This window comes from Lactuca sativa, chromosome 9 (genome assembly GCF_002870075.4).
Source record: "Lactuca sativa cultivar Salinas chromosome 9, Lsat_Salinas_v11, whole genome shotgun sequence".
Lineage (NCBI taxonomy): Eukaryota > Viridiplantae > Streptophyta > Magnoliopsida > Asterales > Asteraceae > Lactuca > Lactuca sativa.
Window position 1 is genome coordinate 80,755,000 of NC_056631.2, and position 18,402 is coordinate 80,773,401.

Below are 18,402 nucleotides of genomic sequence, written 5' to 3' on the forward strand. Positions count from 1 at the left end.
AGCCCAAGAAGATCTTGGACCGTGAACTCCAAAAACTAGGACCAAAGAGTGCTTTTAACACTCCTAAAGCCTTGGACAATTACCTAGATTTACTCCTAGTTAATTTAAGCTCTTTAAAACATCAAAAACCCTTCCCAAAGTGAGATTACGGCCCTAATAAGGTTCTTGGGCCGTGAACATCAATCAAGGGCACCAAAGTGTGCCTAAGGCCTTCATTAGCCTTAGATAAATGTCTAGAACCTATCCTACATGTACATGGGACTTGAAAGCAAAAAAAAAACACCCCTTCCATATGAGTTTACGGCGGTAAACTCAAAAGGAATTGGCCTTGGGGCCGTAAACTCCTCAAAGGAGTGTATTAGTGCCCTAAACCTTTCCAAGAATTAATCCACCAAGTTGGAATACGTCTAGGGATCATTTAGAACCTCAAAGCACAAAATAACACCAAGCTTAGGAGTTCACGGCCGTAAACACAAGGGTTTACGACCGTAAACTCCTTGTGTGATGTTTATGGAAGAGTAAACTCATGTATAGGGTCCTTTGGAACCCTAAACCCAAATTGCCTTGTCCCACAACAACTTAGATGTAATCCTTAGGGATTATAACACTTATATAAAGTGTTTACCATGTTCTAGGATGTCTTAACATTTACAATTAGTAGTTTAAGACTAATTGGGTGCATATATGTGTGATTATATGTTCATTAGGATCATAGTGTGTGTACAAGTCCTCACTTGACACCTAACAATCCTACACCGTTCAGTTCATCCAAACCACCATCTACAGGTGACCCCTTAATCAATGTTTTAAATGATTTTAAATGCTTTAATGGGGGGGGGGGGAATACAAGTAGAAAACAACATGTTATTAAATCATTCATATGTATTTTATAACTGTGTTTTCATTCAACAGATTTCACATACTACAAAATGTGATGCATGAAATGGTTTTCTATCTTAAAAATATTTTGTTATCAAATGTATTACTTTTGAAATGTTTATTAAAATGACATCAAGTCATTGTTAATTATTGTTCAAAACTCTTAGATGTTTTACAAAACCATTTTTACCTTCTGGAACCAAACTATACTTATACACATATGATCTTATATATGTATTGATGTCATAGTTTTCATCCTTCATTCAGTTTCCCACACTCTTGTGTAGCAAGGGTGTATAAACTTACTTGAACAACCAATTACCTTTCAGTTAATTATCATAGGGATAGTTAGAAGATACAAAACATTATTCCTATTACAAGGAATCACACAAGAGTTAGTTCATTCATGAGTCTATACCAGTACATTACATGATACATGAGTACACTTACATATGCTTACATGATACATGAGCACATTTACCTAGGCTTACATGATACATGAGTACGTTTACATAGATACATTTACCTGAATATGCTTACATGAATACCATACATGAGTACTATTACATAGATACATTTTCCTGTATACACTTACATGGATACTTGCACCTAGAGTTACGAGGAAGATTTATTAGTACCTTCTGTGTAAATTTTCCTGCCTATCCTAGTTCAACGGGATGTCTAGACGGGACTAACCATTCCAGAGCCCAAGTGTTAGCACCAGTGGGCAATGAACATCTACGGATGCCTTCGGTTACTACTTATATTAGGAGTCAGCTACGGGACTAACCATTCCTCGAGCCTAATGTTCGCTATAGAGGTTGATGAACATCTACGAATGTCTACGGTTAATACTTATATTAGGAACATCGATTACGGGACTAACCCTTCCTACCCCCTGCTGCTGCTACAGAGGACAATTGGACAATCTTCGGATGTTCATTAGGTTATACATTTCGCTTACCGTGATGTCGTGTTAGTCCTAGTACCAAAGGATAACACTTACTTTAGTACATTTTCCTATTTACTTTATTTTGTGATACATTCACATAAACGAGGAGTTAGACTAAGTACTTTTAGTACTAGTCAATAGAAAGGAAAAACTATCATTTTACTTACAAAACATTTGGGTCTTGGTAGAAGACTACATTTCATACTAGTAGGAAATAAGGGATTTTCTAGGGTTTTTCATACTTATATCAACTATTTCATTTAAAGATTTACATGGCATTCATAACAGTTTTTCAAAACAAGACAATGACACTTAAATACTTATGAATTCACCAGCTTTAGGCTAATACTTGCTTTCAAAATAACTTGTATTCTCAGGTCACCAGTAGACAGGTACGATGGCCAGGTTTTGAGAAGACGGAGCTCAGACAAGACTCGTCTTTTATTTTGATTATATATTTTGGTGTCTTGTTACAACAAAAGAACACACATGTATTAAAACTTTACTTATAATGCAATGGATGTTGTTGTTGCTTGTTTACTACTTTGCACTGTTGTGATACTGTACATGACGTCCTCCACCCCAGAACGTTTCCTCCGTTCTTGGTTTTGGGGTGCGACATAATCGTGCACTCACTGTTCAGACAAAGTGGTACGTTGTGCATCCAGACTTATACACTCTCACATAAATGGGCTTTTGCTCCAACTCACTAACTGGTTTGGAAGAAGTTTGTGCACAGGTGTCAGGTTTGTCGATTGCTGGACAAAGAAATGGTCTTTGTAGCTGTGAATCAAGGGCAAAACATAAATTAGCAAACAGCTAACATCTAAAAATACCCATCTAGAATATCAAGATAATTAAGTCATGTTTTGAGTGTTTGACCAGTTGCGAAGAGCTTTTTTGAAGAAAACAAAAGATATAGGTATTCTTAGGACTTATAAATTTGGGAATACTTCACAAAATCCAAATTCACAATATTTAAGACTCATATGATTGTATTGTATGTTATCTATGTGCAAAACTATATACAAAAATCATTGGATGTTGACCTAACAAGTTGCAGAATTTGACCTATATACAAACTTCAATTATTGACCCATCTGATTATAATCAACAAAGAATACCCAATATTGCATATAACGATCGAAAAAACTAAGATTTACAATGGTTAAAGAGTATACCTTCATTGGCACCCTTTTTAAGCTGCTTATAATTAGCGAGTTGTTGAACAAGATCCAATATCGACTCACTGAGAGACCAATTTGGCAATTCCTAGAAAAAAATCGAAAATTACATGATAGAGAATTTGTGTCGTCGTTGAAGTCGCAGAGGGGTGGTGACTAGAAAGTGGAAACGGAAGTAGTGGAGGTATGGGGATCTTCAATAGAGCGACGATGGTGGGTATAGGTGTAGGGTTTCAAAGTACTCCATGGATTATGGCAATGGGCCCCCTTGATGATGTGTAGGTTAAAAGCCCAAGATTTGTATTCTCCTTATAAATAGTCATGTATTATTCATAATTAGGGTTAAGAGTGAGGCAAAATGTAGTCGTCACGTTGTGAGGTTTCTTGTAGAGTTAGATTCTTATTCCTTGAAGTGTAATTTGTTCCTCATAATTGAATAAATCGAGTGATCATTCGACATATCTTCATATTTGTGTTTGTTCTTATTTTTTGCATCTTGTTCATCAAATCACGATTAGAGTTTTAATCCCAACAAGTGGTATTAGATCGGGTCTTTGAAGATCTATTGATTTTGGAAGTACCGGTTCTTGATTTGATGATTTTCTACACAAGTTTTTGAAGATTATTGGTGTTTTGGCGACTTGGAATCAAGCTTCAAGTTCAAGCTACTGTTCATAGAGATTTATGAAGTTTGTTACTATTCATCATGGTGATTTCGATCCAATTCTCTTTTTATTCTTAATTTGTTTTTGGATTTGATCTAGTTTCTTACCCTAAACCAAATCGTATTGCGCAAAGTTTTTTATCCGTATTCTTGATCTTATTACTTTGCATTCAGCTGATCCTGATTATTTCTTTTCACTGTTCATTCATTTTTTTTGCCCATAGATGTTGATATTGTTCATTGGTTTAGCCCACATATTTTTTTCTTTGAAATCGTTCTTCTGAATAACGCAAGTCGACTCATCTTGTATCTCGAAATCCTTTGCTCAATTAAGCGAGTCTTGAGTCGATTTATGCTCACTACTCTTATTTGAATTATTAATCGATTTCTATTCTTGAGTCAAAATTTCTAAAAAGTATCATTCTTAAAATCGATTTTGGTTTTGTTATTTGAGTATGTGGGTGTTTGGTAAAACTTTTTAAAATAGCTTATTAGCTTTTTAGCTTTTCAAAAAGCTAATAAGCTAAAAAAGTGATTGTGTAATTGAAAAACACTTTTTAAAACAGTTTTTTGGATAAGAAAAAGTAAAGCTTTCAAAAAGATGGAAAATCCTAGCTTTTTAAGCATTTTACTATTAAAAAGCTTTTTTTCTTATCCAAACACTTTTTAAAACTAGCTTTTCCTAAAAGTTATAAGCTAATAAGCACTTTTCTTAAAAATCACTTTTATGCTAAAAAAAAAAAAAGTTAACCCAAACATGCCCTAAGTCGATCTAATCTATCATGTTCCAAAATCGATTTTGTTTCTTGATTGTATTGATGTGAGAAGATAAATATGATTTAGAGATTCGATGTTTATTGAGTATTCTTATTGATGAACTGATTGTTTGAAGGATCGTGTAACACCCCGTTCTTCGAGTGTTCAATTATAAGTCCCTGAAGTTTAAGAGAAAGGTAATTCTGGTCCTTTTCGAGAAAGGAGTTTCATCCGAGAAGGTTTCGGGCGAGTGTATGTGTTAGAAGTATTGGGGCTTCTCGTTGCCTTCGCATGAATGTGAAGTTATTTGGGAGCGGGTTTAGATTAGAGGAGTTGAGGTGTTTTGAAGTTGAACGTTGTTCATAGCCCTCTGTGTAATGAGAAGGAGATGGTCCCATGCATGCATGGCATGCATGCATGAAGTTGGTTGAAAGGTGGCTGGGAATGCCCAGCGTAAGCTGGACGTATGCCCAGAGTAAGTGTATGAGTGATGCGCGTTGGCCGGGTGAGTACGCCCCGCGTACCAGGGAGGTATGCCCCGCGTACTCACAGGGATCCCAAACCCTATTTTTAGGGTCAGCCGCTATATAAGGAATAAGATGGTTCACCCCTCAGCCTCCTTACACTCATCTTCAACCTCAGAGAAACCCTAATCTTGTATTCCCTCCATATTTGAGTGTGTTTGACCTTGAGAAGCTTGTATTGGCAAAAGAAGGGCTTGAAGGAGAAAAGGGAAGTTGTCAAAGAAGAAGAAGAACGTGTGGAACTTGTGGATCTGAAGAAATACCACCCTTTGGAGCAGGTTTAAGGTATAAAGCTTCTTGCTTGACCTTCATATTGCATAGATCTATGTATTTTGAAATTTTGTTATCATTCTTGTCCCAAAAGTCTTCATCTTGTTGCATAGTCCGATTTGATCAAATGTATCTGTCCTTTCAGACCTTTGGAGAGGTCTTGAGTGATAAAAATGAGGTCCCAAGGGCTGTAGTTATTCTATGTATGAGTTATGTGGGTCTTAATGGATTAAGAGCTTAAGGACGTCCCCAGTGATAAAGCCTGAGACTTTATGATTTCTAATCATATTTGGCACATGGATCTATAGTTTGGGCTTAAGAGCTTAAGCCATTAAGCTGTAAGAAGGAGTTAATAGTTTTGGCAGTTACGCCCCGCGTAACTGTGTAGTACGCCCCACGTAACGGGCCGATGTTCCGTTTCCCTTGCGAGTCATTGCTGTACGCGCCGCGTACCAAGGAGAGTACGCCCCGCGTACTCCTCCTGTGGACTTCCTTTTGGGCCTTTGTGTTGGGCCATTTGTGGGTTGTTGGTGTTTGGGCCAAGTTTGGAAATTATGAATAGAGTATTTTGGGTCCAATTAATATTATGAATATTGGATCTAGGCCCATTTGGTGAGGTGGGCCCAATTTGGTAAATTGGGCCAATGTTGGACTTTGTGTGAGATTGGGACTTTTGGTCTTGGCCTGATAAGTGGAAGTATGTTGACCTAATGCTTATGCTTGTTATGTTGGTTAGTTTGGGATTTGCGGTGAGTTGGTGGTTCGAGAGTCTGCTTCTTCGGTTCAGAGTGTCGGCAATCACGAGGTGAGTTATCATCACTATATCGACAGGGTCTACGGCACCAAGGCCGACCCTTTATCGGATGGAAATCCGGATAGTTGTCTGTTATGGTATTGCTTGATATGGGCCGGAAGGCATTACGATATGGGCCGAAAGGCATTATGATATGGGTCGGAAGGCATTATATATTATGTGGACCGGAAGGTCATGGCCTGGAAAGGCATATGTGCGTAAGTAGTATTTGGGCTGAGACGTAGGGTGAAGTTATGCTAGTGATTGGCTAGGTTGGTATCTTGGTTAGGGTAATGATATGCTATGTGATCTGTTGATCGATTTGCTGACTGTGAACTGTTATATGATTATATGTGATGTGCACGGTTGCTTGGTCTGGGGTTTGACCCGATATGCATGGCTGTTCTATGATCTGTTATGTTATGTAGGCATTTTATGTTATGGGCCGGAAGGCAATATGTTATGGGCCGGATGGCAATATGTTATGGGCCGGAAGGCGATATGTTATGGGCCGGAAGGCGATATGTTATGGGCCGGAAGGCAATATGTTATGGGCCGGAAGGCAATATGTTTTGGACCGGAAGGTCGTGGCCTGGAAGGGCGTATATGTGGTTGGTATTTTTGGGGTATCTCACTAAGCTTTCGGGCTTACAGTTGTGGTTTTATGTTTTCAGGTTCTCAGGAGACTGTGGCAAGGCAAAGGCTTGATCGTACCGTTCCTCGCGTTGGTGTTTTATGAAATGGACCTGGGAAATACTCTGTTGAATAATGTATTAAAACCTTTTTGTAACATCGGTATTAAAAAGGGTTGTTTCTGAAAAGTTTTAATTGTTTTGAAAATTTTGGTCGTTACAGATCGATAAAGAATGGATGAAGAACAATGAACTGAACTGGGTTCCGATTTTTATGGTCAAGATTGTAAAGGATGGTCTCACATGCGAATTTGTTCGGAAACGAATGCTTTATCGAAATGACTGTGATCTGTGTGTTTGATGTTCCGAACAGAATCCTTGTTCACCATTGATAGTTAATTTTGGAATTGAAGTGCAGGTATCAGAATCCATACTGGCATTTCGTTAGAAGAATCATTCAGAATCAGAAAAGAAATTGGGATTGGGGTCATTTGTGGGTCAACCTGATAGTCAAAATTAAAATTATGTATCTCATGGTACGAACGATCTTACCTGCGAACGATCATTTGGGATCGCACAGTAAATCTGGACCTGAATTCGGAATGAGCAGATGTTCTTGTGAGTCAATTGAAAAGTTAAATTGACTGTGATACGGGATGAACTATGAACGAACGCTTGCCTGCGAACTTTTGTTGACAGTGAGGGCAACGAACCTGTGATTGGATTTGTTTTTGGGGAGATTCGCTTTGGGTGTACAATCAACGAACTTGGAACGAACGGTGGCACTAAACTCGGATTCGGAGTCCCATAGACACGAATGACTGAAAACGAACCTTGTGCTTGGAGCGACAGTGCAAATCAGTCTTGGTTTGGATTTGTGTTCTTGTATTCAGGGGGTGTTTGGCTTAGCTTTTCACAGCCAAAAGTCCTTTTTGGAAAAGAAAAAAAAGCAAAAGATGTTTGGCAAAACTAGTTTTAAAAGCTACTTTTGAAGTTTTTACATAAGGAAAATGAACTTTTTGGAAAAGTCAGGAAATCCTGACTTCTTATAACTTTTCCAAAAAGTACTTTTGGGGTTTGAAAAGCTAAGCCAAACACCTTCTCATGATACGAAAGTGGGTGTTGATTTTAGAGGTTTCACGTTCGTTTGAGTCACTGTATTCGTTTATCAGATATTGGGGAAGAAGATAACAATGTTACATTTTTGGTCCCTATAACTCCAACGAATTGGCACTTTTGGTCCTTGTTATTTTCACAGTTTGGCATTTTTGGACCATTTCCAGATTTTGTTACAAATAAAGGGGAATATGGTGCATAATTATTAATTTTGTCCCCTGAATGTCTGAAAAGTGACAATTTCAGCCCATTTTTTGAAAAGTTTACAAATTTGAGGGCTGGTGAACAGTTTTGAGTTCTTTAATGCACATAGTTTTTTCGTGAATAGAAAATTAAGGATTCCATCAAGTCTTGGCGGTTCGGAAAGTCGTTTTTCGCAATGATGTCAAATTTTTTTAGTTATTTCGGATTTTAAACTTCATCGTTTATATCATTTTGTCGTGGGGGAGCATAGTAATTTTTTATCCATTCAAGATCATTCTCATGACCATTTGAAGGCTTTATAATCATGTTTTTGATTATAAATCGGGGGAGAATTTGGTATGGCTATTCGAAATTGGATTTGTGACTTTTCAAATTTGAAGATTTTTGATAAAGCTTGTGGTAGAATTATGAAGGTAGCTTTTACAGTAGTAGTTCTTCATCGAGCTTTTCTAAAGCTTTTACAGAGAAGTATCATTTACAGTAACAGTTCTTCATTGAGCTCTTCTAAGGACTTGTTATATCTCCGACTTCTAGTATTTTCTCGATTAAGTGGCATTACGAATCTTAAAATTTGGGTTGTTACATGATATTTTTTGATGGCTTATATCATTAGCTTATTTGAAGATCATTGTGACTTGGAGGGGGAGTTCTTCAAAGACCAGAAGTGATTCGGTTTCGTAATTCTGAAATGGGTTTTTATGGCGAGTTTGGCTTTCTTGAAAATCTTTGGGATTACATTAGAAAATGAAGTTCAAAGACATTACTTCAGTGCTTAGTTCATATATCCTACAACCCATTTTTGAAGACTATTGAAGAATCAAGATTTGTGGATTGCTTCAGATATTCCTCATCGCGAGATCATTTCTTATTTGCTAGATGCTTGCTTTGGAAGTTGAAGCATTGTCATCCATTCCATACTTTGAGGGGGAGATTGTAGGGTTTCAAAGTACTCCATTGATTATGGCAATGGGCCCCCTTGATGATGTGTAGGTTAAAAGCCTAAGACTTGTCTTTTCCCTATAAATAGTCATGTATTATTCATAATTAGGGTTAAGAGTGAGGCAAAATATTGTCGCCACGTTGTGAGGTTTCTTGCAGAGTAAGATTCTTATTCCTTAAAGTGTAATATCTTCTTCGTAATTGAATAGATCGTGTGATCATTCGACATATCTTCATATTTGTGTTTGTTCTTATTTTCCGCATCTTGTTCATCAAATCACAATTAGGGTTTTAATCCCAAAAATAGGGTTCTGTGTCGTTGCCTTGCTACGACATGGAGGATACAACCGACACCAACAAGTCGACGATTGGTGGTGGCCAGTGGAGGCGGTGACGGAGTGGTGGTGGAGTGGTGGCAATGTCGATTATTTGAGCACTGTTCGGGCATCGAATAATGATGGGATTAGTGGATGTAGCGAGATGATTGTGAGGGATGAGGCAGGCGGGGATGGAGATTGTGTCGATGTTGATTGTAGGGTTTTAAACTAAATTCCTTGATTAAAAGGAGATATTAAATGTTTTCGATATTTACTAAAATTAAATAAACTAAACATTACTATTATACCCTTTAAACAATTTGTTAATTATTTAATATTTGTTAGAAATTGATTGGTCCATATTCATTTCTACATCCACACAATAATTAGTAAGAATACTTGAACCTATCTCTCTCTCTCTCTCTCTCTCTCTCTATATATATATATATATATATATATATATATATATATATATATATATATATATATATATATATATATGTAAAGATCAGATGAGACCATCTAAAGATTAAGAATCCTAAGAACCACCCTCTTTAAGCTTTTTTTTTTCTTTTTCAAATATTTTTATTTTTTAAAAGTTTTTATAAATGAAAAAATGGTAAAAGGGCATAATGGTCTTTTTTTAAAACACATTCCATAAGTTACGATCTATTAGTTTAGATCTAATGTTATTCTCTTACAATTTTTCAAAACACAAAATAATATCCTCTCATTTATTTCAACAGCCTCTTATGAATACCACCACCACTGATGGCAACCTCTCCACCACCGACGACCGGCCCACCACCGTCACTTTCCTTGTCCATTGTCTGTCGCATCCTCGTATCATCGGAGATAACACTTACATCTGTTGTCGAAATTGCAGATCTAGAACCTCCGATTTCTCGCCTCCACCGTTGATTCTGTGAATCCTCTCAGGTGACATCAAACCACCACCAGCAACGTCAACCTCCTTTGCTTCTATTTTACTTCATATCTCCGTGAACACCGTCAAACCACTTCATCAACTTCTACTTTTTCTCTCTAAACCATCGGAAAATGTCAGATCTAGATCTAAATCCAAGCCTTAGGAAGGGTTTAGGGCTCAAATGGCACCTTTATAGGGGTTTACGGCCTTGGGAGATCCTTGGCCGTAAACTCCTTTTGGTATTGCATCCTTGATGTTTTCAAGGTTCTAAGCATGAGTCTTAACTAGATATGAAGTGTAGGGAGGAGGACTTACGATATAGAAGCTTGAAATGGCCGATTTTGGCCAAGAACACTAGTGTGTGTTCTTGGTGAAACTTGAAGATCTATGAAAACATGATTTTTATGGATGAAAGAAGAATACTTACTAGTTTTGAAGATCTAAGGTGAAGATCGGGATGATAGTTGAGAGAGAATGAGGGAAAATTGGCCAAGGAAGGAAAGAAATGAAAGAAATGGCCAACACTTGAATATATAGGGTGAGTTTACGGCCCACATGGAGTTTACGGCCGTAAACTCCAGTGTGGTGGCCGTGAACTCATGGTCCTGGTGATTTAGGCTTGATCATTGTACTATAGCTTCAGCAGATAAACCCCAACACTTATCCCTTAAGTTTACTAGGCTCAGAACGCTCAAACAGACTCTAAATTGTGCTAAATGATAGCAGGAATGAGTCTGAAACTGAGTTGAGTTGACTGACCGAGCATTCAAAGCAATAGAAAATTTCGGGTTGTCACAGATATTATCCTAAGGGTCATCTCCTATATCATATTTACCTCTCATCTCCTTACATCTTATTTCCTTATATGTTTGTTCCTAAGAACTTTTCCTAAAGATCATCGCCTACATCGCATAAACAATACTAATTCGGGGATCACTCCCTCAATATGTGTCTAGTAAGGATTAGGGTATCATCGCATGATTATGCAGCCACAACATCGCCTGGACTCGTAAATCATAATAAGGGTTAGACTATCATCGCATGAATACGCAGCCACAACATCGTCTGGACTCGTAATTCATAATAAGGGTTAGACTATCATCGCATGAATACGCAGCCACAACATCGCTTGGACTCGTAATTCATTACCTATCTATCATCACCTAATTAACATCACCATTATATCCTCACCTATCTCTTATCACATTATTTCATCACACACCAACTATTTCATCCACCCATGTTCTAGCCAACATATTTGTAGATATAAATTACATATATAGTTTAAAACTATTTAAAAACTCGTATAAAACATTTATTCAACATCCATCTCAAGTAAACAAATAATGTATAAACACATAAAACGTATTTCATAGCAAATACTTCATATCTATGTGTTAGAAGAAAGTAACCACACACTCACTTGGTTAGACGATGCTCGGACAGCACTACAGCTCTAAGAGTAGTATTCTTCGGTGAAACCGGGATATCTTCACACACCGGACTTCTTGCAGGCAGAGCTTCTGCTCGAAAACTCTTTTCTTCTCGGGATCTTCAGGCTTTGGGACTTGCTTCAGGTCTCGGGATGATACCGGGGCTTCGGGGGTACTTCTTTGCACGTAAATCGAGGTAATATGGGTGAGAGAATGGTGAATTAGCAACCTTGGCCGGCTGCCCCTTCAAATCTATTTATAGGGCAAATTTCTCATCTTCCACGTCGTGGGCTTGGTCGTCACTGCATGCGTCATCGCAAGTTGGGTGTGGCAGACTCCAGGAGGCGTCAGAAAACATGCCACGTCGTGGGCACTGTTTCCACATCGTGGCCACTGACACAGCTTTGGAGTTCACGCCCGAACTTCAGAAAATCATAACTTTCGCATACGAAATCCGTTTTCGACGTTCTTTATATCGACACGTAGGTGAGAATATGCTCTACAACTCTCATTTAGAATCTGTTGGTTAATTTTGACTTCATTTTTAATATATTATAAATATATTACTTTTATATTATTTTTAGTAGGCCGGGAAAGGGAAAACTCCATTAGAAATTCATAACTTCTTCATCCGATGTCCGTTTTCGTCTGTCTTTTTACCGTTGGACTACTATCGACGAGATCTTCAATTATCGTTTAGATTGTTTCGGCTAAAAATCATTCGATCTCATATTCGAGTATTCGGGTTGCATACCGCTAAGTCGAAACTTCATAAAATCATAACTTCCTCATACGAAGTTAGATTTGGGCGTTCTTTTTATGCACGCTCTCGGCTTAACATATTCTACGACTTTCGTTTAGATCACTAAGGCTAGATATCGCTCTACCTTAAATTCATATTTTATGTCATTCAACGTCGTGTCGGTTCTATCGCGAAACTTCGACAGGTTATAACTTCTTCGTTATAACTCGGATTGCAATGTTCTTTATATACGGAATCCTTATAACATATACTACAACTTAGTTAAGATTATTCATTCTAAATAATATTCTGTTAAAAATTCTTTTTTGACGTTTATCGTCTCTAAATTGACTAGCCCTGATCTACGGGCGTTACAGAAAGTCAGATGAACACTTGGGTTCCTTTTTATAACAGTGATGTTGAACATGATGAAGTACGTCTTTTTAGAGAAGGTGCTTTTTTAGGTGAAAAGCTTACAATAAAAAAATTAAACCTCATTCAGTGGGAGAGAGAGAGAGGCCCAACTTAATTAATTATTTTCTTTTTTATTTAAATTAAATAAAAAAACATAAAAAAAAATATATCAGAAAGGCATTACAGTCATTTCAGTTTAGCGATGGACCAAAATCACAAACAAACTACCTTAAAAAGACCATAAAACCAAAAAAATTGAGGCTTAGACTAAACCCAAAAAAAATACATATCACAGTAACCATTTTTACAGTTTTTTCCAAAAGAATGATAAAAATAAAGAAATATGAAATCAAAATGTCTTTTATGTGATCCACTTCGCAACCCAATAACGTTTTTTCAAAACTCAATATGATTTTTTCTCAACTCATTGATGATTTTAAGCCCATTTGATGAAATCATACAAGACATCTATGGAATGGTGACTATTTTGCTATTTGTCCATTAGGTTGGAGGGAATGGTGCCACCGAAACCTCGCCACATAAGCTTCATGTCTTTTTTTACCACACAAGTGTGGTTTCTTGCTACACTAAGGGAGTGGTGCCACACTTTTATTTTCCTTGTTATTTTTTGTTTTTTTAGCTATTTTACTTAAAACTTCTTTTTTAATAAAAAAAACATAATTTTTCATTACTTGAAAATAAAAAAAAAATAAAATAAAACATTACATTGAAAATTCAAAAAACATTACATTACATCACAAAAAAACCGAAGAAACACACACATGACATTAAAATAATTCTAGAAACTTAAAAAAAACACAAATAAAATAACTAAAGCAAACTACATAAAGTCGTTCTCCGAGAACTCGTCTTCGAAGTCATCCGGTGGATCCAAATTAAGGTTAATGTTTTAAACCTCGTAAATGTGTTCCACCAAGTCATTGTAAAGATTGTGAAATGTTTCAGTGCAATGTATCTCTGCTCTCATGTTCATATACTCTTCGCCACTAATTTCTATTGGTTGTGTCTCTGGTATGGTTTCTTCCTCGTCAAACACACATATCGCTCTTCCATCGTCTTCAATAATCATGTTATGTAATATGAGACATGTATACATGATTTCTTGAAGTATTTCCTCACCTAAATTAACTACTGGTTTTTTCAATATGAACCACCGTTTCTTCAAAGCTCCAAAAGCATGCTCAACATCCTTCCTAACTCGGAGCTCTCTTGAATTTTTTTCGTCTAGAACCATGTGGACACGTAAATGATTTAACAAACACAACATACTCAGGATAGATTCCATCGACCAGATAATAACCATACTTATATGGCGTTCCACGCACTTCAAAAGAAGAATCTGGTGCAGATCCATCGTATATGTTGTTAAATATAGGTGAACGATTAAGAACGTTGATGTCGTTAATCGAACCAGGAGAACCAAAAAAAGCATGTCAAATCCACAGATCTTGTGATGCAATTGCTTCAAGTACTACCGTTGGGTGACCATGATCACCTCGGGTAAATTGCCCATGATATGACATAGGTCAATTTTCCCATGCCCAATGGAGACAATCTAAGCTTCCTAGCATTCTAGGAAACCCATGCACACTAGCATGATGAGCTTGCAATTGCAAGATGTCATTACGTGTAGGCTTACGTAAATATTTAGGACCATAAAACCGAATCACAGTTTTGCAGAAATAGTGGAGACTGTCTCGTGCAGTCCTAGCAGACATCCTAAAACTTTCGTCTAACGCATCAGGCAGAATGTCATATGTTAACTGACGAAGTGTGTTTGCGCATTTTTGTAAGGGAGTGAAACCGGGTGTACCTCTAGCATCATAGCCTTGTTGAAAAAAACTGCACTCCCTTGTTACATCTTCAACTATACGTTCGTATAAACCTTTGAACATTCTAAAGCGCCTACGAAAATAATACATTGATAAGTGGCATTCTCTTGAAAATAGTCTTGTACCAAACGTTGGTTGGCTTCTTCACGATTTCTAAAAATATATCTTCGTGTTCTCCGTTGAGAACTTGCAGTTGCGTTATTGCATAAAGCATCGTATGTTTGTTCCGCCATTTGAGCACACGCTACAGTGACATAAAAAATAGTCTGAAATTCTTCAGAAGATGAAGAAGATGACATTTTTTTAGAGAGATTGGTAATTTTTTTAAAAAAAATTGAGAGAGAAGGGTTTTTATTGTTTGAAAATAAATGAAATGTTTGTGTATATATTGGAAAGAAAGAAAAAAAGAAAGAAAAAAAAATTAATGCACAAAGAGGACCGTTCAATGGTCAAAGATTCAACAACCAATCACGAGTCGCGGTCCTCTCGAGCCGTAGTGCGGCCAAAACCGTAGTCTGGGGGCAGTGTGCGTGGCTGAGGTGGCACAAACCGCGGCCACACCCTCTAGCCTTATTCGACTTTTTATTGGAAAACGGTAATTAAAATTAGTCTTATTAGTCTTTTTCTCTCTTATTTGTTATCGTACATAACTATCTAATTTATTTATCATAATAATGTATTAAGATGCACAAAAGAATTATATTATGTATTAAGACGCACAGAAGGTTGCAATAGCAACGATAAAGTCAAGAAGCACTCATTTTCTCCACAATTCAACATAAGCAAGTCCATGTGTGGCCAATGTGGGATTCTAACATGCCTCCTTAGACCGAGGCCCGATGAGATTAGAGTCGATGTGTTCATGCCAAGGTTCTAAATGGTGTGAGGCGCGGCGTGGCGGCAAGGTCAAGCCTCAAGCTTAACGAGCCATGGCGTTTTTGAAGGCGTGATGTAAGGCGGAGATTTTGTATTAATTTAAAATTATATTACCAAATAAATATAAAATTATATTAAATATAACTACTTTTTAGAAGTGTTAGATCAATAATTAGTAACAAAAATTTAACAAAAACCACAATACTTGTATCTCCGATTAGAAAAAAGACATGACAAAGAGCAAAAAACCGTGTCTCAAACGAAAAAACACGCGCCATAACACGCCATAACGCGCCATGGCGCGCCATATCACGCCTTGCCACGCGCCACGCCTAACAGCAACGTTATGAGGCTTTTCGTAACAGCGGAACCACGCCTCACGCCATGGCGTGCCTTTTAGAACACTGGTTCATACCAAATTAGTTAGATTGATAAAAGGTATGTCGTGTCCTTGATTTTCTTTCCAACATTTCCTTTTAGAAGACATGGTAGATTCCAACATATATTCGAGTGAATGAGACTTTGTTTAGCTGATACGAGACTCTAACAATATAAATAAATAAATAAATACACATCAATATAACGTCATTAAATAATAAAATCTAGCATATACATTTTATAAGTAAATTTTATATTGCTTGTTGCAATGGTTGTGATTCTATTCTACGAAAAGCAATTGTCAAGAAGTTATCAACAATTGTCAAAAACTCATGTGGCTTTTCCTCATGAGGCAAATGCCCACAATTCTTTATTACTTCAAGACGAGATCCGGGAATCGCTTGTGAAAGCCTCACCGCGTTCCAAGAAGGTACTAGACGGTCGCTATCACCCGTTATGATCAAAACTGTTTCAATAATAAATCATTAAGCCTTAATAATTTACATAAATTTATTTTATATTTAAGAAAAGAAAAATATAGAAAAAAACATCAAATGAAAAAGATAAGGAAAGTATTGAAACCTGGACATGATATTTCATTCAATCTTTCTGTTAACGGTGGAGTTGATTCAGACACTGAAGTATTAAGCATCTCTGCAGTGAATTCCACAAGAGCCCTATCCCAACCCTTTGTTCTCAATGGCTACAAAATAATCACAAATAAATCAAACACAAAATGCAAAATGTTTTTCTTTTTTTCTTTTTTGTTTTTTGGGGAAAAATAAACATGCTTACTCTTGTATAAGCCTCAAGAACACTGTCAGTAACTTTGCTTGCATCATACCAAGCATTTTTAATGGCAGATATCCCAAATTTGTCAATAACCATCCTTACCTAAAAAAAGTCAAACAAATCACATGGTCAAGGTCAACCATAAAGATTTGCAATTTAAGATGAGATTTAATGTGTTAGAGTAGTCTCATTCTCATTACCAACATTACTGCAATATGGGATCGAAGGAAAGCAGATAAAGCTTTCTTGTACAGGGAGTTGACCATATTGACCATTCCTTTGAACAGATTCAGTATGAATCTGGAGAAGTTTGAAACAATATTTAACAGATTGGAAAATGGAGTTTTGGGATTATCTGAATTTGAACTTTCTTGTTGGTTATTTGCTTTGACTTTCTTGGAGGAAGTTGATGGAGCTATAATTGCAGGGGCAACAAGAATCATTGCAGCAACACGTTCAGGCGCTTTAAAATATGTTTCAGCTGCTACAAGACAGCCAGCAGAATGACTGCATTTCATTGCCATTGTTAAAGTTAGGTGTTGTTTCTTTTTAACTTAATACGGAAAGTACAGCTTAATAGAGAAAGTCAAAGAAACTGTGTATAATTACCCGACAAGAATTGCTTTCTCAGAAGTCAGGAAGTCAATGAAATACAAAGTTGCAAGTATAGAGAATGCCATGGAATATGGATTAAGTGGCTTTGCATCTTTGCTAGAAGGTGTATGATTTGAAGGGTTATCTATTCTTGATGTCAACCCAAATGCTGGTCTATCAAATGATAAAACTTTTGATCCAGAAACCTTTGCTAAACGTTTCATAACTGTCTTCCAAGAGAACAAAGAGGCTCCAAATCCATGTAATAATATCAATGGGAACTTAAGTTTTTCCTTAAGGAGAGATGAATCAGAAGTTGCATCATCATGTAATGAGTCTTGTGATTCGGATTCTGGATCGCATATCTTATGGTGTAGTTGTAATCCTTCAAACTCGCAAAAACAACTGTCTGAATCAGCCAAAAGTTTGGGGTCCACTAATTCATCCTGGTCTATGCCAACTATTCTCCTTGCTTTCTTCTTCTGTGTTGTGGGAAATGGCTCTGGAAACGACTAATTTGTAATGGATTAATTAACATTATATCGATTTGAAGCAATTTACGTCTCCACGAAGTAAAGATATCCCTAATTTTCAAAATTTGAGCAAAAAACTCATTTATGGAGATTGAGGGAGCAGAAATTACCAGAATATTCAGCGCCGGAGCCAACGAATGAAGAAGATGCTGCAGTTATGATAGTTGAATGACGTTTTCTGTGAAGTCCGCACTGCAACGCCGATGGTTTCAGTTTAATTATCGGGAACTTTAGATGCGCCGGCTGGCCCGGGAACACGAGCTGATTATATAATACAGATACGCTCGCAATCATTGGGAACTGAATCTATTCTTCAAACGATATTGCATCAACAACCAAAATCAAGAGTCTGAGTACAATTCGGCGGGAACCTACCACCGATGCTGCTTCTTCTGCGTCCAAGATTTGGTTTATAAGGCCGTTTAGTACTCCACGGTATTCTTCGCCTAAATGACGTCGTTTTCATACTTGGACTTAATACCATAAAGCGCACAAAGTGCACAAAATCCAATTATCTACGGAAAAATCTTAAATTTTTTTTTTCAAAAGTTTCAATAAAATTGTAATTTTTTTTTAATAGAAAAGTCCTAATATTTTGGTGTTTTACCTAAATTAACGAATTTTTTTTT

The 18,402-nt window shown here is 37.0% G+C and overlaps 1 protein-coding gene across 1 annotated transcript; it reads right to left on the minus strand.

Annotated features, from left to right (window-relative positions):
• Window positions 1-16,044: 16,044 nt before the first annotated feature.
• LOC111885350 (uncharacterized) lies at window positions 16,045-18,208 on the minus strand. Its single transcript, XM_023881609.3, has 6 exons — window positions 17,884-18,208; window positions 17,256-17,742; window positions 16,847-17,153; window positions 16,650-16,748; window positions 16,437-16,557; window positions 16,045-16,320 (listed from the first exon to the last, which is right to left on the minus strand). The coding sequence occupies exons 1-6, from the start codon at window positions 18,065-18,067 to the stop codon at window positions 16,106-16,108; spliced, it is 1,413 nt and encodes a 470-aa protein (XP_023737377.1). The 5' UTR covers window positions 18,068-18,208; the 3' UTR covers window positions 16,045-16,105.
• Between the last annotated feature and the right edge of the window lie 194 nt (window positions 18,209-18,402).